The sequence below is a fragment of the Ranitomeya variabilis genome, chromosome 1 (assembly GCF_051348905.1).
Source record: "Ranitomeya variabilis isolate aRanVar5 chromosome 1, aRanVar5.hap1, whole genome shotgun sequence".
Lineage (NCBI taxonomy): Eukaryota > Metazoa > Chordata > Amphibia > Anura > Dendrobatidae > Ranitomeya > Ranitomeya variabilis.
Genome location: NC_135232.1, coordinates 403,396,197 through 403,420,964, shown reverse-complemented (window position 1 = coordinate 403,420,964; position 24,768 = coordinate 403,396,197). Strand labels below are relative to the sequence as shown.

General features: G+C 43.8%; 1 protein-coding gene across 1 annotated transcript in view; it reads left to right on the top strand.

Moving 5' to 3' along the window:
- The first annotated feature begins 6,492 nt into the window (after nucleotides 1-6,492).
- BRD10 (bromodomain containing 10) overlaps nucleotides 6,493-24,768 on the top strand; it is a 56,717-nt gene continuing 38,441 nt past the window's right edge. The window contains exons 1-2 of the mRNA XM_077249178.1: nucleotides 6,493-6,997; nucleotides 18,070-18,264. Of these exons, the coding sequence (XP_077105293.1) occupies nucleotides 6,645-6,997; nucleotides 18,070-18,264 (548 nt within the window). The 5' untranslated portion in view covers nucleotides 6,493-6,644. The remainder of the gene's footprint in view (nucleotides 6,998-18,069; nucleotides 18,265-24,768) is intronic.

Below are 24,768 nucleotides of genomic sequence, written 5' to 3'. Positions count from 1 at the left end.
GTGTATTATAATAGTTTATGGATAGTTATTGTATAACTAGATGGTGGCCCGATTCTAACGCATCGGGTATTCTAGAATATGTATGTAGTTTATTTATGAAGTTTTCAGAATAATGTAATTTATACACAGGATTCGGCCGGCCGCGACCAATTAGCGAAGCGTGGTTCAAATTCCGCGCCAATTGGCGGGCAGACTGCGCCTGTCGCTGATTGTTCGCGCCCGGGCGTGACCAATCAGTGAAGCCAGGGCCGGCTCCAGGTTTTTGAGGGCCCCAAAAGAGTCTCAGTGGGCCCTCCTCTTTAACACATACCACGATTCATGATGCACAGATACAGCAGAGAAATATAGCACAGCCAAGTAGCGTATAACACAGCCCATGTAGTATATAATACAGCCCATGTAGTATATAGCACAGCCACGTAGTATATTGCCCAGCCACGTAGCATATAGCACAGCCCAGGTTTTTGAGGGCCCCGGGTGAAAGAGTCTCAGTGGGCCCTCCTCTTTAACACATACCACGATTCATGATGCACAGATACGGCAGAGAACTATAGCACAGCCAAGTAGCGTATAACACAGCCCATGTAGTATATAACACAGCCCACGTAGTATATAGCACAGCCACGTAGTATATAACACAGCCACGTAGTATATTGCCCAGCCACGTAGTATATAGCACAGCCCACGTAGTAAATAGCACAGACACGTAGTTTATTGCCCAGCCATGTAGTATATTGCCCAGCCACGTAGTATATTGCCCAGCCACGTAGTATATTGCCCAGCCACATAGTATATTGCCCAGCCACGTATTATATTGCTCAGCCATGTAGTATATTGCCCAGCCATGTAGTATATAGCACAGACACATAGTATATAGCACAGACACGTAGTATATTGCCCAGCCACGTAATATATTGCCCAGCCACGTAGTATGTTGCCCAGCCACGTAGTATATTGCACAGCCACGTAGTATGTTGCACAGCCATGTAATATATGGCACAGCCACATAGTATATAGCACAGCCACATAGTATATAGCACAGAGACGTAGTATATAACACTGCCCATGCAGTATATAACACAGGCCATTTAGTATAGAGCACGGCGATGTAGTATATTGCCCAGCCACGTAATATATACCACAGCCACGTAGTAAATAGCACAGCCCACATAGTATATAGCACAGAGATGTAGTGTCTAACACAGCCCACGTAGTATATAGCAATGTGGGCACCATATCCCTGTTTAAAAAAGAATGAAAATGAAAAATAGTTATATACTCACCCTCAGTCGGCCCCCTGGATCCAGCCCAGGCGTTTACCGACGCTCCGGTCCCAAGAGTGCATTGCAGTCGAGCAAGATGATGACGTAGCGGTCTCACGAGACCGCTATGTCATCATCTCGAGAGACCGCAATGCATGGACCGGTCACCGGAGCGTCGCGAGGAGTGGGAAAGGCCTGGGCTGGATTCGGGGAGCCGACGGAGGGTGAGTATATAATGATTTTTTATTTTTTTATTATTTCTAACATTAGATCTTTTTACTATTGATGCTGCATAGGCAGCATCAATAGTAAAAAGTTGGTCACACAGGGTTAATAGCAGCATTAACGGAGTGTGTTACACTGCGGCATAACGCGGTCCGTTAACGCTGCCATTAACCCTGTGTGAGCGCTGATTGGAGGGGAGTATGGAGTGGGCACTGACTGCAGGGGAGTAGGGAGCGGCCATTTTGCAGCCGGACTGTGCCCGTCGCTGATTGGTCGTGGCCGTTTTGCCGCGACCAATCAGCAACTTGGGATTTCCGTGACAGACAGACAGACGGAAGTGACCCTTAGACAATTATATAGTAGATGAGGGCAAAATCAGGCGAACTTCATTCTTCTATTTTATATTTCCTGTGGGATTCTCAACTTGGGGATGTTACATGGTGTATGCCTTTGATGTTTGTTGTGTTTATCTTTATTTTAGTCTCTTATACACGGCGGCACTATTATTCGTATGTATATGACTGTTACACTAAGCTTTAAGCTGTATGATGTATGCCTTTACAGTAACAATATGGTACTCCTGCAGTTTTGGTAGACATGTCTTGTAATTTTTACTGCACGCATATGTGGTTTAATACTGTATATAAGTTATGCACACTATCACTTTAAACTTGATATTATACTAATCAACAATTTTATGGTCACATATTTTTCCATATCAGCACATTTGGCACTTTATGCTAACTGGGTAGCGCGTATGCGCTCCCGAGATTGTTTTAATGTTTTAGTGTTGGCAACTTATGTAGTTTTAGTTTATGTTATGCACATTATCACTTTAATGTATTTTATTTAAGCACATAAATATTACACTAATACATGTACTCACATTAATACACTTAGCACCTGATGGCATCGGGTTGTGCGCATGCGCTGATTTGATAGCTCCGAATCTCCTGGCTCCGGCAGGCGATGGTGACGTGTGACTTCTGCCTGGCTATGGCTTTGTGGAACGCATGCGTTCCCTTTAACAGAAGTGTGTGGTTCTTACATCGAGTGACCTCAGCGCCGGATGCGCCGCTTTACTCGTTGCAACACTTCACGTCATGGGCAGGCACTTATTAACCCCATTCATAATACTGGACTCTGATTGGCCACTGGGGAGTTATAGGGACCATCTGTCTTCCTAGTAGATACGCCCTGGAAGAAGAACAGGCGAAACGCGCATCGGGGTGGGACGCCACAGGAGCTTGGGCACGCTACAGGTATTATACTGACTACATGCACACAGTCTTATGGTCTGATGATATTTATCGCTTAGCAGAGGATTATGATCAGCAGTTTCACATTAGCTATTGATGCCAAGGTTATGATAGTGACAACTTGGAGTACCATCTAATTGCATTTAAGATTTATAATGCTTAGATTATCGTTAATTTACACAAAGCTGCAATGAGTATCATGGATGCCATTTAGTGTTTATTGGATTCATTGTAGCTGTCTCATGGCTTTTCCTGTCGTCCCTTGTATCTAGTTTCAATTTTGAGGTACCTGTACACATTGACATGATTTTATATGGATTTTTTCTGTGAATAAAATTATTGTTTTTTCTTACACTCCATGTGCCATCAATTTACTTGTTTTGGCTTTGAGCATATATAGTTGTTTAATTTTGTAGATAAAAAGCAGATCACAGACATGGCTCAAAACTAAAGTAATTTCAAATGGCAACTTTCTGGCTTTAAGAAACACTAAAAGAAATCAAGAACAAAAAATGTGGTAGTCAGTAATGGTTACTTTTTTAACCAAGCATAGGTGAAAAAATATGGAACCACTCAATTCTGAGGAAAAAATTATGGAATCACCCTGTAAATTTTCATACCCAAAAATAACACCTGCATCAAATTAGATCTGCTCGATAGTCTGCATCTAAAAAGGAGTGATCACACCTTGGAGAGCTGTTGCACAAAGTGAACTAACATGAATCATGGCTCCAACAAGAGAGATGGCAATTGAAACAAAGGAGAGGATTATCAAACTCTTAAAAGAGGGTAAATCATCACACAATGTTGCAAAAGATGTTAGTTGTTCATAGTCAGCTGTGCCTAAAATCTGGACCAAATACAAACAACATGGGAAGGTTGTTAAAGGCAAACATACTGGTAGACCAAGGAAGACATCAAAGTGTCAAGACCAGAAACTTAAAGCAATATGTCTCCAAAACAGGAAATGCACAACAAAACAAATGAGGAACAAATGGGTGGAAACTGGAGTCAACGTCTGTGACCGAACTGTAAGAAACCGCCTAAAGGAAATGGGATTTACATACAGAAAACCTAAACGAAAGCCACCAATAACACTTAAACAGAAAAAAACAAGGTTACAGTGGGCTAAGGAAAAGCAATCGTGGACTGTGGATGACTGGATAAAAGTCATATTCAGTGATGAATTGCGAATCTGCATTGGGCAAGGTGATGATGCTGGAACTTTAGATTGGTCCCGTTCCAATGAGATTTATAAAGATGACTGCCTGAAGAGAACATGCAAATTTCCACAGTCATTGATGATATGGGGCTGCATGTCAGATAAAGGAACTGGGGAGATGGTTGTCATTACATCTTCAATAAATGCACAAGTTTATGTTGATATTTTGGACGCTTTTCTTATCCCATCAATTGAAAGGATGTTTGGGGATGATGAAATCATTTTTCAAGATGATAATGCATCCTGCCATAGAGCAAAAACTGTGAAAACATTCCTTTAAAAAAAGACACATAACGTCAATGTGATGGCCTGCAAATAGTCTGGATCTCAATCCAATTGAAAATCTTTGGTGGAAGTTGAAGAATATGGTCCATGACATGGCTCCAACCTGCAAAGCTGATCTGGCAACAGCAATCAGAGAAAGTTGGAGCCAGATCGATGAAGAGTACTGTGTGACACTCATTAAGTCCATGCCTCAGAGACTGCAAGCTGTTATAAAAGCCAGAGGTGGTGCAACAAAATACTAGTGATGTGTTGGAGTGTTTTTTTGATTTTTTCTTTTTCATGATTCCATAATTTTTTCCTCAGAATTGAGTGACTCCATAATTTTTCCCCTATGCTTGGTTAAAGGGACTCTGTCACCTGAATTTGGCAGGCTATGTAAATGCCATGTGTCCGGTCTGATGGGCAGTGTTTGTTCTTTTTTCCTCCACCTCATCCTTCCCCACTGTCCGCAATATTTTCCGGAATTGGAGTAGGTGTCCTCCATAGTTCGCGCGTGCGCAATGCAATCTTGTCTCGCTCACGCGCAGTATGCTTTGCCCATCTGCGGGCAAAGCCAAAAAGCATTACTGCGCACTATGTTTCGGAAGTATTTCTCTGTGTTCCTGAACATAGTGCGCCGGCGCATGCGCACTAATGCTTTTCGGCTTTGCCCGCGGATGGGCAAAGCATACTGCGCGTGAGCGAGACAAGATTGCATTGCGCACGCGCGAACTATGGAGGACACCTACTCCAATTCCGGAAAATATTGCGGACAGCGGGGAAGGATGAGGTGGAGGAAAAAAGAACAAACACCGCCCATCAGACCGGACACATGGCATTTACATAGCCTGCCAAATTCAGGTGATAGAATCCCTTTAAAAAAAGTAACCATTACTGACTACTACATTTTTTGTTCTTGATTTGTTTTAGTGTTTCTTAAAGCCAGAAAGTTGCCATTTGAAATGACTTTAGTTTTGTGCCATGTCTGTGATCTGCTTTTTTTCTACAAAATTAAACAACTGAATGAACATCCTCCAAGGCCGGTGATTCCATAATTTTTGCCAGGGGTTGTAGAAATAAAAAAGACAAGAAGTAATTTTTTAACAAAAATATACAGAGAAATGGTGGAGTTGAAGAACAGGAATAGCCACCAGTATGAGACCATGCAGGTAAAAATAAATCCAAATTATATGACACAAAATAATCAATACATAATATGTATAGTGTCCACATAAATATAATCAAAAGAAGTAAATTATTAAATGGACATATACGTGATTAATAAATAAAAAAACTTTACAAAATATTTAAAAAGGATTTCATCATAATAGTCAGAATATCTGCACACATATGCCAAATGAAGTGTTTATGTACTATATGTCAAGTCAAAAAGAAAGTCCTGTGCTAAACTGTCCAGCTAATAAATCGTAAGGGTTGGGTAGACACAAAAATAATAAGGGGCAAGTGTTTATGCTGGGCTAACTTGCCATTAAATCCTGAACAGGTAAGTAGACATAAAGGCAATATAAATCTTAGGTAAGTAGGCATAATAACTGCCTAAGGTGCAAGTTCACACAAACCAGGACGTGTGCGTGCTGACCTCACTTCCCTATTGAAGCTATACGCGAAACGTGCGTCGGGGTCTCTGGCTGCCGCGTTGTGACCACCCATCCAGGTTTCGGTGCACTTGCACCTTATTATTTTTGTGTCTACCCAGCCCTTAAGCTTTAATAGCAGGACAGTTTCGCACAGGACTTCCTTTTTTGACTTGACATATGGTACATAAACACTTCATTTGGCATATGTGTGCAGATATTCTTACTATTATGATGAAATTCTTTTTACATTTTTTGTAAAGTTTTTTATTAATCCTGTATATGTCCATTTACTAATTTACTCCATTTGATGACTGTAACTATGTGGACACTATACATATTATATATTATTTTTGCCTGCATGGTCTCACACTGGTGGTGGCTATTCCTGTTCTTCCTCTCCACCAGTTCTCTGTATATTCTTGTCTTTTTCTTACTGACACACATTATCCATCGGACCTGGGCTGAGCACGTCTAATCTCCTACCTGTCCTTCCTACCCTAGGAGGCGGAGCCAGCCGCCCTCCGTGCGCACACAGCTGTATGGTCAGCCAATCGGCTCTCTCCTCTCGTGCCGTTTTCGGCGCCCTCTGTACCGGCCTCTGTGATTGGTCGCTCGGGCACTTTCCCGTCGAATTGCGTAGGGCTGAGGTAGGCGGGACAGCGGCAGCAGGGAAGTGATAGCTGCGCACCTCAGTGCTTCCGGTACACCGTCATCCGCGGTTAGTGGCTGGAGTGAGCGCCGTTCCTGCTCCCGCGGTGGACACGGGAGGGATGAATGAGTGCGGGGCGAAGCTGGACGTGTCAGGGACTCCGGAATGGCCGGGGTGCAGAGTGGTAGTGTGTCACCGCTAACGGAGGACGGGGGGACGGCGCCAGTGGAGCAGGTGCCCGCGGATGTGACAGCTGCCCGGACGGAGGATGGAGCAGCCGGTACCGAGCAGCCCCGGCCGCCCTCACCCGGCAGCAGTCGTGCTGCGCCCTCCATGTCCTTGCTGAGGATGGAGGAGAAGTTCTCCTCGGGTCAGTACCGCGCTATCGGGGACTTCGTGTCAGACTTCAGGACTATGCTGGAGGGCTGCTACCAGCTCCATGGCGCCGACCACTGGCTGTCCAGGCAAGCGCAGAAGCTGGAGCTGATGCTGGAGCAGAAGCTGTCCCTGCTGTCCAGGTGAGCGCAGCTCTGTGGCCCCTACACTGTGGCCCCTGTGCTTCACCACGGGGCAGCCAGTATTATTGTTTAATACCGCAATCACACACCTGAAAATTAGCAACTTATTAATAAATCTTATCAGAAAAACCTGCTTCTTTCTCTGCAAGGACTGACTAGTCATTATCTCACTTCTGAGGTCAACTCTGTAATCAGTGAAGACACTTTCCCATTACTGAGATAGGAGATGGCAGCTGCTACTGATGAGATTCTATGTAGATAGGAGACAGGAGCTCTGCCTGTAGCTCCTCCCATCTACATACAAATCCATATCCATAGATCCATAGAAACTGTAATCTCCTATCTCAATAATGGGAAAGTCTGCTAACATTGCATATAAGCCCCCCCATACACCATAGACTAAGGTCACTCAGACCTGCACCTGTCAGTGGGATCAGCTGCACGCTTGTATATGTGTGTGTCTCTGTATTCTTCCCCAACAGATTATGATGATGGGGTAGAGAAGGATCCAGCCTGTCTTATTTCCTTTAGCTCATCCCATTGTTTTCCAGGTGATGAGCCCCGTCCAGAGGAGTCTGACTTTGCACCTCTCCGAGATCATGCAGGAGTTCTCAGCATTCCTATGTGTGGTGGAATCGGATGAGAGATCTATTGACCGATCGGTCGTTTGGCTAACGAGGCTCTAACCCCTTTACGACCTTAGACGTATCCATAGGTCCAGATCACCCGGTAGTTACCAACCTTGGACGTATGGATATGTCATGGCAATTTTGTCTCTGTGCGATCGCCGCCGGTCGTCAGCTGATTCTGACACCCGGCACTTTGTGCTGGAGCGGTGCCCCCTTTGCTCTCCGATCTCCCTGTGCACCCCACAATGTCGTCAAAATGAGCCGATCGTTGCCATGATGACCCGATGTCCTCTTGATGACATCTGGGTCACCAGAGCTAGCAAACTTGCTAGATTATGCTCAGAACATGATGTAGTAAGTTTATCAGTGCAATGCTAACAGTTTGTAAAGCATAGCAAAGCCCCTGCTGTGCTATGCTTTTCAAGCGATCAGACTGCAAAAAGTGCAAGTCCCATAGTGAGACAAAGTAAAAAAGTGAAGAAAAATTGTATAAATATTTTTATAAAAAAAAATTTTTTTAAAAGTTATCTCCGCGTTCGGACCGACCTATAAAACTCACTAGTTAACCCCTTTAGTGAGCACCACATAAAATAAATAAAAAAAATAAAATGATGCTTTATCATCGTACTGCTAAACATAAAGTGGAATAAAACACAATCAAAAAGTTGAATGTAAATAAAAATATCACTGAAAACGTCATCTTTTCCTTCAAAAAACAAACCACCGTACAGCTCCATCAGCGGAAAAATAAGTTATAGTTCTCAGAATAAAGTGATGCAAAAATAATTATTTTTCTATAAAAGTTTGTAATGTATAAAAGCACCAAAACATTAAAAAAGATATAAATAATGTATTGCTGTAATCGTACTGATCCAAAGAAACTGTTTTATCAATTTTACAATACGGAACGGTATAAATGCCCCCCCCCCCCCCCCCCCCTAAAAAAAAAAAAAAAAAAAAAAAAAATAAGGAATTGCTGGTTTTTGTTCATTCTGCCTCCCAAAAATCGGAATAGAAAGTGATCAAAAAATGTTGTGCCCAAAAATGTTACCAAAAAAAGTAAACTCATCCCGCAAAAAATGAGACAGCACATGATTCTGTGGGCCAGAATATGGAAAAATAATAACTTTCACAACGTGGTGATGCAAAAGCTATTTTTTTGCAACAAAAAGCGTCTCTTAGGCCATCTTCACACGTCAGTGTCTCCAGTACGTGTCGTGACGGTTTTCTCACGTACCGGAGACACTGACACACGTAGACCCATTCAAATGAATGGGTGTATGCCAGCGTGTTTTCACGGACCGTGTGTCCGTGTGCAAAACACGCAGACATATCCGGTTTCATCTGGACACACGGGCCACGAAACGTGCACACAGAGAACAGTGCACGGATGGCCGCCGGGGAAGAATCACTACTGTAAGCCACTGTTCCCCGGCGGCTGGTGCTGAACGCGGCTTTCATCCATTGTCCCTTGTTCTGCCGGCGATTGGCGTGAGCAGGGGAGAATGAATAAATGAAAAACCAGATGTGGGGTCCCCCTATGTTTTTAAACCAACCCGGCAAAACTCACAGGTGCCGGCTGCTATTCTCAGGCTGGTAAGGGGCCAGGGATATGCCCCCCCCCCCTCCCCAGCTTAAAAACAGCAGCCCGCAGCTGCCCAGAAAAGGCGCATCTATTAGATGTGCCCATTCTGGAGCTTTGCCCGGTTCTTCCAACTTGCGCTGTAGCGGTGGCAAGTGGGGTAAAGAGGGGTTAATGTCACCTTCCTATTGTAAGGTGACATTAAGCTGGCTTGGTAATGGAGAGGTGTCAATAAGACACCTCTCAATTACTAATCGTACAGTTGTTAAAGAGTTAATAAAACACACCACACAGTAAGAATAATAAAAAAAAAATAAATAAATAATCAACCAACAATTTACCCATACCTGTCCAGCGCTCAGTCCCACGCTGTAATCCATATCTGGGGAATGTACAGTTTACAACCAGGAGCGCTGCTAATGTGACCGCCACCGGCAGTAAAATATTGGGGAATGAATGATAAGCCGCGGGTGCAGGCTCAGTAACTAGCGGTGATGTCACTGAGTCTGTGCTCGATGCCGGCATGAACTTCTGTGACTACAGGACCGTGGGAGAATGCAAGTGGTGAGGTCACGGCAGTTCAAACTCTGTCACAGTGACTGCATCACTTGCATTCTCCCACGGTCCTGAGGTCACAGGAGTTCATGCCGGCAGCGAGCACAGACTCAGTGACGTCACCTTTTCTGGGCAGCTGCGGGCTTCTGTTTTAGGCTGGGGAGCACATATCCATGGCCCCTTAGCAGCCTGAGAATAGCAGTCCGCACCTGTGCATCTTGACGGGTTGGTTTAAAAACATAGGGGGACCCCATATCGCGTTTTTCATTCTCCCCTGCTTGCGCCGATCACCAGCAGAGCAGGGGACAATGGATGAAAGCCACGTTCAGCACCAGCAGCCGGGGAGCAGCTCTTACAGTAGCACTTCTTCCCCGGTGACCGTCCGTGTGGTACTGATGCGGCACATGGTTGCTACACGTGTGCCGCACGTAGTACACACACGGACACTGAAATCTCATGTACCGTTTTTTCCAGGATGTGTGAAACCGGCCTTAGTGTGTGACAGCAGCCAAACAGAAAAATAACACTATAAGGTCTCTTTCACACGTCCTGATATTTTTTATACCGGAGATGTCAGTGTCCGTATGTAATACTTGCAGCACACGTGTGGCATCTGTGTGCCACATCAGTACCATAAAGACGGGCGCCAGGGAAGAAGTGTTACAGTAAGCGCTGATCCCCCGGCGCCGGGTGCTTAACACGGCTCTCATCATTCTCCCCTCCTTTGCCGGCGATCGGCGTTAGCAAGGGAAAATGATGAGTTACATTTAAGTAATAAGAGACAGCAGGCGGCAGCTGATGGGACTATTGCTCCCATCAGCCTACCCTTGCTGCTACTGCTAATAACAGTGACAGCAGGAGCGGCTGATGGGAGTATTCATCAGCCGCCACCTGCGCTATAAATAAATTTAAAAAAAAAAAAAAACGGCTTGCGTTTCCCTGTATTTTCTATAACCAGCCAGGCATAACTCACAGGTGGGGGCTGCAATCCTCAGCTGTCATTTTCAGCAAGGTTGGTTATCAAGAATAGAGGGGTCTCCATGCTGTTTAAAAAAAAAAAATATATATATATATATATATATAATAGGCTTGGGGTTCCCCCAATTTTTGACAACGAGCGTTGCTAAAGCTCACAGCTGGGGGCTGGTTTTCTCAGGCTGGCAAGGACCGTGGATATTAACCCCCTCCAGCCTAAAAAATAGCCCGCAACTTCCCAGAAAAGGCACATCTATTAGATGCACCAATTCTGGCGCTTTTCCTGGCTCTTCCCACTGCCCTGTAGCGGTGGCAAGTCGGGTTCATATTTGTGAGGTTGATGTCACCTTTGTCTTGTCAGGTAATATCAAGCCCACTGCTTAGTAATGGAGAGGTGTCTATAAGACACCTATCCATTACCAATCCTATAGTTATATGGTAAATAAAGACACAGCCAGATTAAAGTCCTTTAGTTGAAAAAATGACAGACTCCATTAATATTCTCAATTAAACCATACTTACGACCTAGCCCAATTCCACCAAAGCCCTCAATCTCCTGTGATAAAAATAAAATAGCAATGTACCATTATAGACACTTGATTCAAGCTCACCCAGTAGCTCTATGCTCATCCACCTGGGGCTCAAACTCTGGCCTCGCCCTGGCCTCACATCAAGGAAAATAGAAAAATATTTGAGTCCGGCTCAGCAGGACTAGATTTCCTTTGCTGCGCCCCCTAGTGCCATAAACTCATATGAACTCTAGCATGGGAATTTTTCAGAATATTTTCTCACGCTAGAGTTCATATGAGTTTATGCCATCAGTGGGCGCAGCACCGCAAGTCAACGACGCTGCATTCCATTCATTCCCCAGTTTTTACTGCCAGGGGCAGCTGCATTAGCAGGCTCCTGGTTGTAAAATTATTTAACCCCTTCAGGTGGATTTACATCGTGGGACATGACTGTACGGCGGACAGGTATGGGATGATGTTGTTTTTTTTTTTTTCAGAAGATCGATGGTCATCAGTTGGATTGAGTACAATAAAGATGTTAAAACCCCATGTGTATTGATTTCATTAAACTACTTCAGTCATAATGTGTGTGTGTGTGTGTGTGTGTTTATTTAACCCTTTATTACTATTGGATTAATAATGGATAGGTGTCTTATTGACATCTCTCCATTATTAACCTGGCTTAATGTCACCTTATATTAGCAAGGTGACATAAACCCCTAATTACCCCATATCCGACCACTACTTGGGAGTGGGAAGAGAGAGGCTAAGTGCCGGAATAGGTGCATCTTACAGATTTTCTTTTTCTGGGGTGGCTAGGGCCAGATGTTTTTAGCCGGGGGGGGAGAGGGGGCAATATCCATGGTCCCTCTCTAGGCTATTAATGTCTGCCCTCTGTCACTGGCTTTCCCACTCTGGCGGAGAAAATTGCATGGGAGCCCACGCCAGTTTTTTCCTGTGATGTAACCCTTTATTTTAACACCTAGAGCTCCCAAATTTTTCTCACACACTTCTAACATTATTAGCGAGGAACATGTAAAAATATAACTGATTTGAACCAGTTTACTGTATGTAAACCATGTCTCATATCCTGTTGGGTTTGATAAGGAGATAGCAAAAGCAGGCAATTGAATTATCGGCTTTTAAGCTATCTAGCTGTATGTATGTATGTATGTATGTATGTGTATATATATATATATATCTCAATGACATATAATCTACTAGATAGTGGCCCGATTCAAAAGCATTGGGTATTCTAGAGTATGTACGTACGTCGCGCTGCGAGTGGGGTTTAAATACCGCACCAATATCGCTGATTGGTTGTGGCTGGCCGTGAGCTACCAATCACTGAAGCGGTGTTTAAATCCCGTGCCATGTAGTATATAACACAGCCCACGTACTATATCACACAGACAGCCACGTGGTATATAGCAGCCACATAGTATGTAGCAGCCCACGCAGTATATATCAGTCACGCAGTATATAACATAGCCCACGTAGTATACAGCAGTGTGGGCACCATATCTCTGTTAAAAAAAAAAAAAAAAATTAAAATAAAAAATAATTATATACTCACCCTCTGGCGTCCACCGATGCGCACGAGCAGCGAGGCTGCCGCCAGCTTCCGTTCCCAGTGATGCATTGCGAAATTACCCAGATGACTTAGCGGTCTCGCGAGACCGCTAAGTCATCTGGGTAATTTCGCAATGCATCTCTGGGAACGGAAGCTGGCGGCGCCTCGCCACTCGCGCATCGGACGGCGGAAGGTGAGAATAGCACCATTTATTTTTATTTTTTTTTAAATTATTTTTAACATATCTTTTTACTATTGATGCTGCATAGCAGCATCAATAGTAAAAAATTCGTCACACAGTGTTAATAGCAGCGTTAACAGACTGCGTTACACCGCGTTATGCCGCGGTGTAACGCAGTCGGTTTAACGGACTGCTAAAATGCTATGTGGGTGGTGAGCGCTGACTGGGGGCAGGGGAGTATGTATATTCCACACTACTAACGTTAGTAGTGTGTATGTGCAAAATTTGGGCGCTCTAACTTGTAAAATAAAGGGTCAAATCGGGGAAAAAATTTTATGATTTTATCCCTTCAGATGGATTTACATTGTGGGACATGACTGAACGACGGAAGGTATGGGATATTGTTGATTTTTTTATTTTTCTTTTTTTTCAGAACGAGGGTCTTCAGGTGGACTAAGAGTATAATAAAATATTAAAACACCCTGCGTCTTTATTTCATTAAAATACTTTTTAATAGTGTGTGTTTGTGTTTTATTAACCATTTCGTACTATTGGATTAATAATGGATAGGTGTCATAATTGACGCCTCTCCATTATTAACCTGGCTTAATGTCACCTTACAATAGCAAGGTGACATTAACCCTTCATTACCCCGTATCCCACCGCTACACGGGAGTGGGAAGAGAGTGGCCAAGTGCCAGAATAGGTGCATCTTCCAGATGTGCCTTTATTGGAGTGGCTGGGGGCAGATGTTTTTAGCCAGAGGGGGCCAATAACCATGGACCCTCTCCTGGCTATTAATATCTGCCCTCAGTCACTGGCTTGACCACTCTGGCGGAGAAAATTGCACGGGAGCCCACGCCAGTTTTTCTGCGATTTAACCCTTTATTTTACAAGCTACAGTGCCCAAATTTTGCACATACACACTACTAACAGTAGTGTGAAATATGCAAAAAAAAAAAAAAAGGGATATGAGATGGTTTACTGTATGTAAACCATCTCATATCATGTCGGGTTTGTGAAGGAGAGAGGAAAAGCCGGCAATTGAATTACCGGCTTTTCTATAGAACACCGCTGCGTATTTCTCGCAAGTCACACTGCTGGTCCATGTGTAATCCGTATTTTTCTCGCCCCCACAGACCTTTCATTGGCTTTTTTTTTTTTTTTTTTCGCAATACGGTGACAAACGCAGCATGCTGCGATTTTCTACGGCCGTAAAATACGGCTGATAGGAGCTGGGCCATAGAGAATCATTGTACCGTATGCAATCCGTATTTTATGCACCTCTCATACGTCCGTAAAACTCGCTAGTGTTACGCCGGCCTTACACATACCACGATTCATGATGCACAGATACAGCAGAGAAATATAGCACGGCCAAGTAGCGTATAATACAGCCCACGTAGTATATTGCCCAGCCACGTAGTATATTGCCCAGCCATGTAGTATATAGCACAGACGTAGTATATAACACTGCCCATGCAGTATATAACACAGGTCATGTAGTATATAGCACAGCGATGTAGTATATTGCCCAGCCACGTAGTATATACCACAGCCACGTAGTGTATATAGAACAGCCCACATAGTATATAGCACAGAGATGTAGTATATAACACAGCCCACGCAGTATATAACACAGCTCACGTAGTATATAGCAATGTGGGCACCATATCCCTGTTAAAAAAAAATAATGAAAATAAAAGTTATATACTCACCCTCCATCGGCCCCCCCGGATCCAGCCCAGGCGTTTACCGATGCTCCGGTCCCAAGAGTGCATTGCGGTCTCGCGAGACCGCAATGCATGGACCGGTCACCGGAGCGTCGCGAGGAGCGGGAAAGACCTGGGCTGGAGCCGGGGGGCCGACGGAGGGTGAGTATATAATGATTTTTTATTTTTTTTAACATTAGATCTTTTTACTATTGATGCTGCATAGGCAGCATCAATAGTAAAAAGTTGGTCACACAGGGTTAATAGCAGCGTTAACGGAATGCGTTACACCGCTGCATAAAGCGGTCCGTTAATGCTGCCATTAACCCTGTGTGAGCGCTGACTGGAGGGGAGTAGGGAGCGGCCATTTTGCCGCCAGACTGTGCCCGTCGCTGATTGGTCACGGCAAAACGGCCACGACCAATCAGCGACTTGGGATTTTCGTGACAGACAGACTGACGGAAGTGACCCTTAGACAATTGTATAGTAGACTAGATGGTGGCCCGATTCTAACGCATCGGGTATTCTAGAATATGTATGTATGTATGTATGTATGTATATAGCAGCCACATAGTATATAGCACAGGCCACGTAGTATATAGGAGTCATGTAGTATATAGCAAATTCTACGTGGCCTGTGCTATATACTATGTGGCTGCTATATACATACATACATATTGTAGAATACCCGATGCGTTAATACAGGCCACGCAGTATATAACAGTGGCCACGCAGAATATAATACAGGCGACGTAGTATATAACACAGGGCACGCAGTATATCACACAGCCCACGCAGTATATAACACTGCCCATGTAGTATATAGCAGCCACGCGGTATATAACACTGCCCATGTAGTATATAGCAGCCACGCAAAAAAGACTTAAACTAAAAAATAAACATACACTCACCTTCCGAAGGCCCGTTGAAGTCCTGGCGCCTGTGTGTGGTGCACACGGCAGCTTCCGGTCCCAGGGTTGGTATGAGCGCAGGACCTGTGATGACGTCGCGGTCACATGACCGTGACGTCATGGCAGGTCCTTCTCGCATAGCATCCTTGGCACCGGAACCTGCCGCTTGCACTGCCGAGGACAGCGGGCGATGTCGGAGGGTGAGAATAACCTTTTTTTTTATTATTATTTGTAACATTAGATCTTTTTACTATTGATGCTGCATACGCAGCATCAATAGTAAAAAGTTGGTCACACAGAGTTAATAGCAGCGTTAACTGAGTGTGTCACACTGCCCTCTGGTAACGCTGGCATTAACCCTGTGTTGGGGGCTGAGTGGAGGGGAGTATGGAGCGGGCACTGACTGCGGGGAGGAAAGAGCTGCCATTTTGCCGCCGGACTGTGCCCGTCGCTGATTGGTCGTGGCAATGGTCGTGGGCGTTTTGCCATTACCAATCAGCGACTTAGATTTCCATGACAGACAGAGGCCACGACCAATGAATATCCGTGACAGACAGACAGAAGGATGGAAAGACGGAAGTGACCCTTAGGGTATGTGTCCACGTTCAGGAAACGCTGCGTTTTTGACGCAGCGTTGAGCCGCAGCGTCAAAAACGCAATGTCCAGATGTTACAGCATAGTGGAGGGGATTTTATGAAATCCCGTCTCCACTATGCATTAAAAAACGCATGCGGAATTCCCGCAAAAACGCACATGCGGTGCGTTTTTTAAGAACACAGCATGTCCTTACATAGCATAAAAAACGTAAGGACAGCGCAGGTGACCTGCCAGTGACCTCAGGTGCAGATTTGGTCACGATTTTACTTGCATAAAATCCTGACCAAATCCTGAAACAATCCTGAACGTGGACACATACCCTTAGACCAGTGTTCCCCAAGTCCGGTCCTCAAGAGCCACCAACAGGCCATGTTTTGGGGATTTCCTTAGTATTGCACAGGTCATTGAATGCTTGCCTGTCCAGGTGATACAATTATCACCTGGGCAATACTAAGGAAATCCTGAAAACATGACCTGTTGGTGGCTCTTGAGGACCGGACTTGGGGAACACTGCCTTAGACAATTATATAGTAGATGTGTAGACATTTATTCTGTCTATTCTAACCTGTCAGTGTGATTTTACTGTACACTGCACTGAATTGCCGGCTTTTCTAGAGAACACCGCTGCGTATTTCTCGCAAGTCACACGCATGGTCCGTGTGTAATCCGTATTTTTCTCGCAAATTTTTTGCGCATTACGCTGAGAAACGCAGCATGCTGTGATTTTCTCAGCCCGTAAAAACGGCCGAGAAATATACGGCTGATGGAAGCTGCCCCATAGAGAAACATTGGTCCGTGTGCAATATGTTGATTTTGCGCCTCTCCCTCGTCCGTATTCCTCTCTAGTGTGACCCCGGACTTAGAAAAATTTAAAAACTTGGGGCTAAAACAACATTTTAGTTGTAGAAATGTAATTATTCCTTCTTCACCGCTCAATGGTATAAAATTCTGTGAGACATATGTGGTGTCAATATGATCAGTGCACCAATGGATGAATTCATTGGGGAGTATAGTTTGTAAAATGAGTTCATATATAGGGAATTTCTGTTGTACTGGCAGCTCAGGGGCTCTTCCAGTGTGACATGACACCTACAAACCAGTCCAGCAAAATCTGAACTCCAAAATGGCGCCTCTTCCCTTCTGAGCTTTTCACTGTGCCTCAAAAGTAGTATGACCCCATATGGGATATCGGCATACTCAGGAGAAATTGCACAACATCTTTTGGGGTATTTAGCTTGCAGAATGCTAGCGTTTTCCAAGCGATCTGTAGCATCGCTTGGAAAACTGACAGGTTGGTCACACTTGTGAAACATAGTGTTTGACAATAGTGATGAGCGAGTATACTCGTTGCTCGGGTTTTCCCAAGCACGCTCGGGTGTCCTTTTAGTGTTCGGAGATTAAGTTTTCATCGCTGCAGTTGAATGATTTACAGCTATTAGCCAGGCTGAGTACATGTGGGGGTCGCCTGGTTGCTAGTGAATCCTCACATGTACTCAACAAATTCCTAGAGATGCAGAAACATTGCCGAAATTTCTGCAATCAAATACTCAACATACTCACATAGCCTAATTCCAGGAAATATTGACCAAATGTAATGCAGGGAGTAGGGGGGTTCCAAAAAACCTAATATTTTAGTGGTGTTGCAGACAAAAGCCTATCGCGTGGAAACAGAGCAGCTATAGATTTGAATTCCATTCATTCAATACTGAGTTAATACAGGACTCCTAGAAGGAATACATATTAAGTTACTTTTGTTTTGGAAATTGATGTTTAAACGACTACCTAATATTTTATACACATTGGTGCATTGCAATTCTTTTAATCTAAAAATCTTTTTCTCTATTTGAGGAATCTGAGAGAGAAAACCTCTGCTGAAGTAACCCCCATAAGTTGTGAAAGACCTGAGGAAGATATACAGTGCACTTCAACAAGACGGAGATCGTCGGCAAGAAAATTGGCTGGTGCAAACAGTGGGGCAATGGAATCTGTGATGTTACAAGTCTTAAAACAAGCTGAGTTTTTAAGAGCAAAGGAAGAAAAAAGGTAAGGAGGTTGCATTAGCTTGTTACTGAAAGTTCTGTAACTCAACATGGAGTTTTATGGGAGGTGATGGTAGTAGGACATACACCAATCAGATACTTGAGGCCCATCTTAAAAATACTACAGTCCCAGAATTTCTTTTTCAAATCACATTGACATAAGAAAAAATGAAATGCAGCATGACCATCTGTAATACAGTTAGGTCCATATATATTTGGACAGAGACAATTGTCCAATTACTTTTGGTCCCTCTAAAAAAAGGGTGGCACATGTTAAAGGGAACCTGTCACCCCGTTTTTTCGGTATGAGATAAAAATACTGTTAAATAGGGCCTGAGCTGAGCATTACAATAGTGTAGTTTGTGGACCCCGATTCCCCACCTATGCTGCCGAAATACGTTACCAAAGTAGTCGTTTTCGCCTGTCAATCAGGCTGGTCTGGTCAAAAGGGCGTGTTGTCTTCCCCCAGATTTTGCGTAGTTTTCCGTTGGTGGCGTAGTGGTGTGCGCATGCCCAAGGTCCAGAATCCTCTGCCAGGGGATTTAAAAGAGCGCGCTGTTCGTTATTTCATTGGTGATCGGTGGGCGCGGCCATCTTCCTTTGGCCGCGCGTGCGCAGAAGCGGCGCTCTGCTGGCCGCGACGCTCTGCTGGCCGCGGCTTCAGGAAAATGGCCGCCGCGATATCCATCTGCGCACGCGCGGCATCCCGCGGCCATTTTCCTGAAGCCGCGGCCAGCAGAGCGCCGCGGCCAGCAGAGCGCCGCTTCTGCGCACGCGCGGCCAAAGGAAGATGGCCGCGCCCACCGATCACCAATGAAATAACGAACAGCGCGCTCTTTTAAATCCCCTGGCAGAGGATTCTGGACCTTGGGCATGCGCACACCACTACGCCACCAACGGAAAACTACGCAAAATCTGGGGGAAGACAACACGCCCTTTTGACCAGACCAGCCTGATTGACAGGCGAAAACGACTACTTTGGTAACGTATTTCGGCAGCATAGGTGGGGAATCGGGGTCCACAAACTACACTATTGTAATGCTCAGCTCAGGCCCTATTTAACAGTATTTTTATCTCATACCGAAAAAACGGGGTGACAGGTTCCCTTTAAGGAGCTGAAACTCCTAAACCTTTCATCCAATTTTAATATGGATACCCTCAAATGAAAGCTGAAAGTCTGAACTTCAACTGCATCTGAATTGTTTTGTTTAAAATTCATTGTGGTAATGTCTATAACCAAAATTAGAAAAATGTTGTCTCTGTCCAAATATATATGGACCTAACTGTAAATAAAATGTTAATTTTTTATTTTTTTTTTACAAAAAAGCTATATTGTTTAATAATTCAACCACTTATTTATACCAGTAATTATAATTTTTTTATTCTAACTAGTATAAAAATATTATATCCATAAATCATCAGACTTTACTATAAAAAATTGATTATTATTGATACTATTGCACCTTTAAAAGGAACCTCTCAGCTTCTACAGGCCCACGAAACTGCAAGCATGTATCTCCACGAGAACAAAAGGAACTAGCAGCCATCAATAATCGTTTATACAGGCCGATTAGGCAACCATTAATTATAGAACTACCACCCTCTATCATACTGCAAGGAAGCAGCAGTATTTATTGATCCATTTATACACTTCCGTGAAAGGAACAAAAAGGATCTTTTTAGGATTTTTGAATATGCTTAAAATCAATTTTATGTAGACTCCATTAAAGGAGTTTTCCCACGAACAAAAGTACATTTTAATCAATAGATCTTGGAATAATAATTTCCATAGTTAGATGTGTATAAAATAAAATGTACACAGAAAAAAAAAAGGTATATTTCAGCTCACCCTTAGTTCATCTGTGCGATGTGGTAAGTATCAGTCTGAGCACGGAAACAGTGTTGCTGCCACAACACTGGTTGACGTGTAGAAAAAGATGATGTGGATCCAGCTCCAGGGATAAAATGTATAAACTTTATTAGATCACATTACACTGAGGACTAAGGGCACACTTGTTGCTCGAAATGCGTCCAGTCAGGTGCTGGTTGCTCTCCGTTACCCACCATGCCGGTCATGTCTCAGCAGCATTTTAATGTGATCTAATAAAGTTTCTACATTTTATCCCTGGAGCTGGATCCACATCTTCTTTTTCTACATATAAAAAAAAAATGTCCCTGTGCTGAGATAATCTTATAAATGTGTCCCTGCTGTGTACTGTGTAATGGCTGTGTCTGACCGTACGGGAACATGGTCTGATCATACCTCAGCTCCAGGGCAGGGAGGAAGTTAGAGAGTATACCGACATTACAGCATGGGATCACAAATGATTCTTTCTTTTGACTTAAAACATTGTTTAAAAACAAGCAGGAAAATGTTTTACTTCACAGAAAGAATCCACGTTTTTGTAGGAAAAAAGTGCGTATTATAGTCTGAAAAATACGGTAAGCGTAAACTTCTGCAGCGTTGCTTTAAGGATACAAGTAGTAATTGACTGTTTTATTGGAAATGCTTACTTTAGCTGTATATCAGCAGACAATTGCAAACTTATATTATATTACTATATCTTGTTTTGAATTTTTAATCCGCACACTTTGTTGTACGGAGTGTTTTAAAGGTAAAATGACATTGATTTCCCCTTAACTAATAGTAGCCCTGCATTTGTCACTTAAAGGGTATGTGTCCACGTGCCGTTTTACATACGGAATAGCAGCGAATTGAACGCTGCATGGAGCCGCAGCGTTCAATCCGCAGCGTCCAGATGTTACAGCATAGTGGAGGGGATTTTATGAAATCCCGTGTCCACTATGCGTGGTAACACGCACCCGGCGGGCCTGCGATTCCGGACATGCGGCGCGCCTTTTAGATCGCAGCATGTCCGTTTACCTTGTGGCGACGCTGCGCCGCCGCAAGGTAAATCACAGGGCCCTATGTGTGGGGTGCGATGATGCCGGATGTGTGCAATGAACACATCCGGCATCATCGCGTCTCCAGAAGGGGGCGGAGCAAGTTTGCCGCTCCGTCCAAACCGTCGGCCATCCTGAAAGTGGACACATACCCAAACACTGATTTCTTGCAACACCAAGTAAACGTGCTGCATATTCTAATTAGTTTGACAAATCAGATAAGCGTTATCTTCATGCTGAGCAGCCCAGCCAGCCGATATCATAGTTAGGCCGGGGTCACACTTGCAAGTGTGAGGCGAGAAACTCGCACGAGTCTCTCGCATCAATTCCTGGCACTGCTGCTGGCACTCGGGACCGGAGTGTGTTGCTACATGTATTTCTATTCAGCCGCACACTCCAGTCCCGAGTGCGACAGTGCCAGAAATTGATGCAAGAGAATCTCGTGCATCACACTCGCAAGTGTGACCCTGTCCTTATAGTCTCGGTAGTACCGTACATCCTCCCCGCTTCCTATATCTCACAAATGCCCGGCGGCTGCCATGACTCTAGGCATGCATAATGATCTGCCTATGTGACACTGCCCTTGTATCACACTGCTGATCCAAAGTCTGACCAGCCAAGCTTTTCCTCCTATGCTCTGACTGCAGATGTGCTGCACTGCTGTGTTGTAGTGCTGATTCGGGAGCTATTGGCATGTACAATGAACTTCTTCCTATGTGTTAATACATGATGGCATGGCACTATACAATCCTATACAAACCAGCGCAGCACGTCTGTTGTGTGGTTGCAGTGGCAAGTTCTCTGCCAGTCAGACTTCGGGTTTACACAGAGTGACACCAAGGCAGTGGAACATAGGCAGATCACTCTGCATGCCCGAGGTCATGGCAGCTGCCAGGCATCTGTGTGATTTTAGAAGGTAGACCGGGACACTAGAGACTATAAGGCTATGTGCACACATTGCAGATTTCCTGCAGAACTGCAGCGCTTGTTTCCGCGCAAAAACGCTGCAGATCCGCAAGTGATTTACAGTACAATGTAAGTCATTGGCAAAAAAAAGGATGCTGTGCTAACGGTGGGGAAAAATCTGCACGGAAAACACAGCAGATTCAAAAAAGGACCATGTCACTTCTTTTGTGCAGATCTGCAGCGTTTCTGCACCCATTCCATTATAGAAATCTGCAGGGGAAAAAAACGCATGAAATCCACAGGAAAACTGCACAAAAACGCATCAAATCTGCACCTGCGTTTTCTGCCAAGAGATGCAGAATTCGCACAGAAAATTCCAGAGGCAAACTGCAACGTGTGCACATACCCTAGCCACGCCTTTGTGGGCATGATATCTGCTGGCTGGGCAGTTCAGCACTAAATGAACACCTGTCTGACTAAATGGAATATGCAGTAACACCATTAAAAGGGATGTCCGATACCTCTAATTCCCTCTATAAATATCTATCTTTAAGCCCTACAACTAACGAAACGCTGACCATCCATTCTAAACAGAAACTGGTGTGTACAGCTGCAATCTAAGAGTAGCCATCTCCATATATAACTAACAAAGTTACTCTGTAGCGCTATAGCATGCAAACATGAAATATATGAAACTTAGTTCATAAATTGGCCAGTTTATGTATACCCAGCAGCCACGATAAGGCGATTCTCTTTAATGGGAACCTAACCTAATGTGATTCCTTTGTGATCCTGCTGTGATTAAGAGTAATGTTAAATCACTGCACATGCTTTTGATAAATGCTTGTGAAGACTTTATTATACAGATGTAGATGCAGCAATAACACAATTCATGAATAAGGAATTTGTGCAGGGGTAGAGAAAATGGTGAGGCGACAAGAACATTAACGTTTCGACCCTCATAGCGTCTTATTCATATAGTCGCTGTTGGCAAAATTCACTGAATAGTGTAAAGGATATCCTGCTTGCAAAAGGACACCTGGGTCCTGGGTAGGTCCGGCGCACCTGCGCCTTCGATTGTAGGCTGCAGTGCCAAATCAGTGAATTTTGCGAACAACGACAATATGAATAAGACCCTATGAGAGTCGAAACTTTATGTTCTTGTCGCCTCACCATTTTCTCTATCCCTGCACCAATTCCTTATTCATGAATTGTGTTATCGCTACATCTGCATCTGTATAATAAAGTCTTCACAAGCATTTATCAAGAGTGTGCGGTGATTGAACATTACTCTATTACAGGGATTGCCGTCCCACTTCACCAGCACCTCGGATCTCCGCAAGAGTGCTCGCCACACTACCCGTCATCCTGCTGTGATTAAAACGGGTAGTGGCTGAAGTGGCCAATATGTGCTCTATTTTCTAGAGCAGTAATGCGATTTAATTTTCATATATTTCATGTTCACATACTGTAGTGCTGCAGAGTGCTGCTTTATTTAACTTTAAGCCTCAACCACTTTTGTAATGTTTTTTTATTACCATTCTCACTATCCTGCTATGTTATATGTACCTTATATATCTACTTTTTTATTTTTTTCTTCCTGCGAAGTTTTGTTTTGGGGGGGATTTCAAATGAGACATCACAGGAGGATGGCCCTGCAGTCACTTCTCCGCAGCTTGTATCAGCGGGGGTCACTAAAGATGTTTGTAGCAGCGACTGAAACTGCTCTCACTTCTCAATCACCCCCTTTCTTTATTGAAACTTTTTTCGGTAAGATACGATTATGATATGATAATTTCATATTGGAAAGTTGCAGCGAAGAAAATGTAATTTTGGTATTTCTAAAAAAAAAAAAAACAATTATTGTGATAGGACAATTCTGCAGCGATACAAAATGTGTATTTTTTTTTTTTTTTCAATGGGTAAAAAAGTGGGTAATTTGTTTGAACTTTTGTGGGGGTATTTTTTTTTTTTAATTGCCCTCAATAATCCTCTTAGGAGTTGAAGCTCCAATCATCTGATCGCCTGTGCTATGTATAAGAGTAATCACGATCTCCTATGAACGCCAGCCACGGGCCAGTGTTCACAAGAGTATCATAATGACGAGCACTGGCTGTCACAACAACCCATCAGCTCCCTGTGATCACGTGACTGGGGCGCCAAAGGGCGGGATGTATTATGCACTTCCTGTAGGCGCGTGTTAAATACTGTTGTCAGATTGACAATGGGATTCAACTGGTTAACAACCAGGGGCGGAGCTCCAAACCATCCACAGCGATTAACCCCTTCATGACCCAGCCTATTTTGACCTTAATGACCTGGCCATTTTTTGCAATTCTGACCAGTGTCCCTTTATGAGGTAATAACTCAGGAACGCTTCAACGGATCCTAGCGATTCTGAGATTGTTTTTTCGTTACATATTGGGCTTCATGTTAGTGGTAAATTTAGGTCGATAATTTCAGCGTTTATTTGTGAAAAAAACAACAAATTTGGCGAAAATTTTGAAAATTTTGCAATTTTCACATTTTGAATTTTTATTCTGTTAAATCAGAGAGTTATGTGACACAAAATAGTTAATAAATAACATTTCCCACATGTCTACTTTACATCAGCACAATTTTGGAAACAAATTTTTTTTTTGCTAGGAAGTTATAAGGGTTAAAATTTGACCAGTGATTTCTCATTTTTACAACAAAA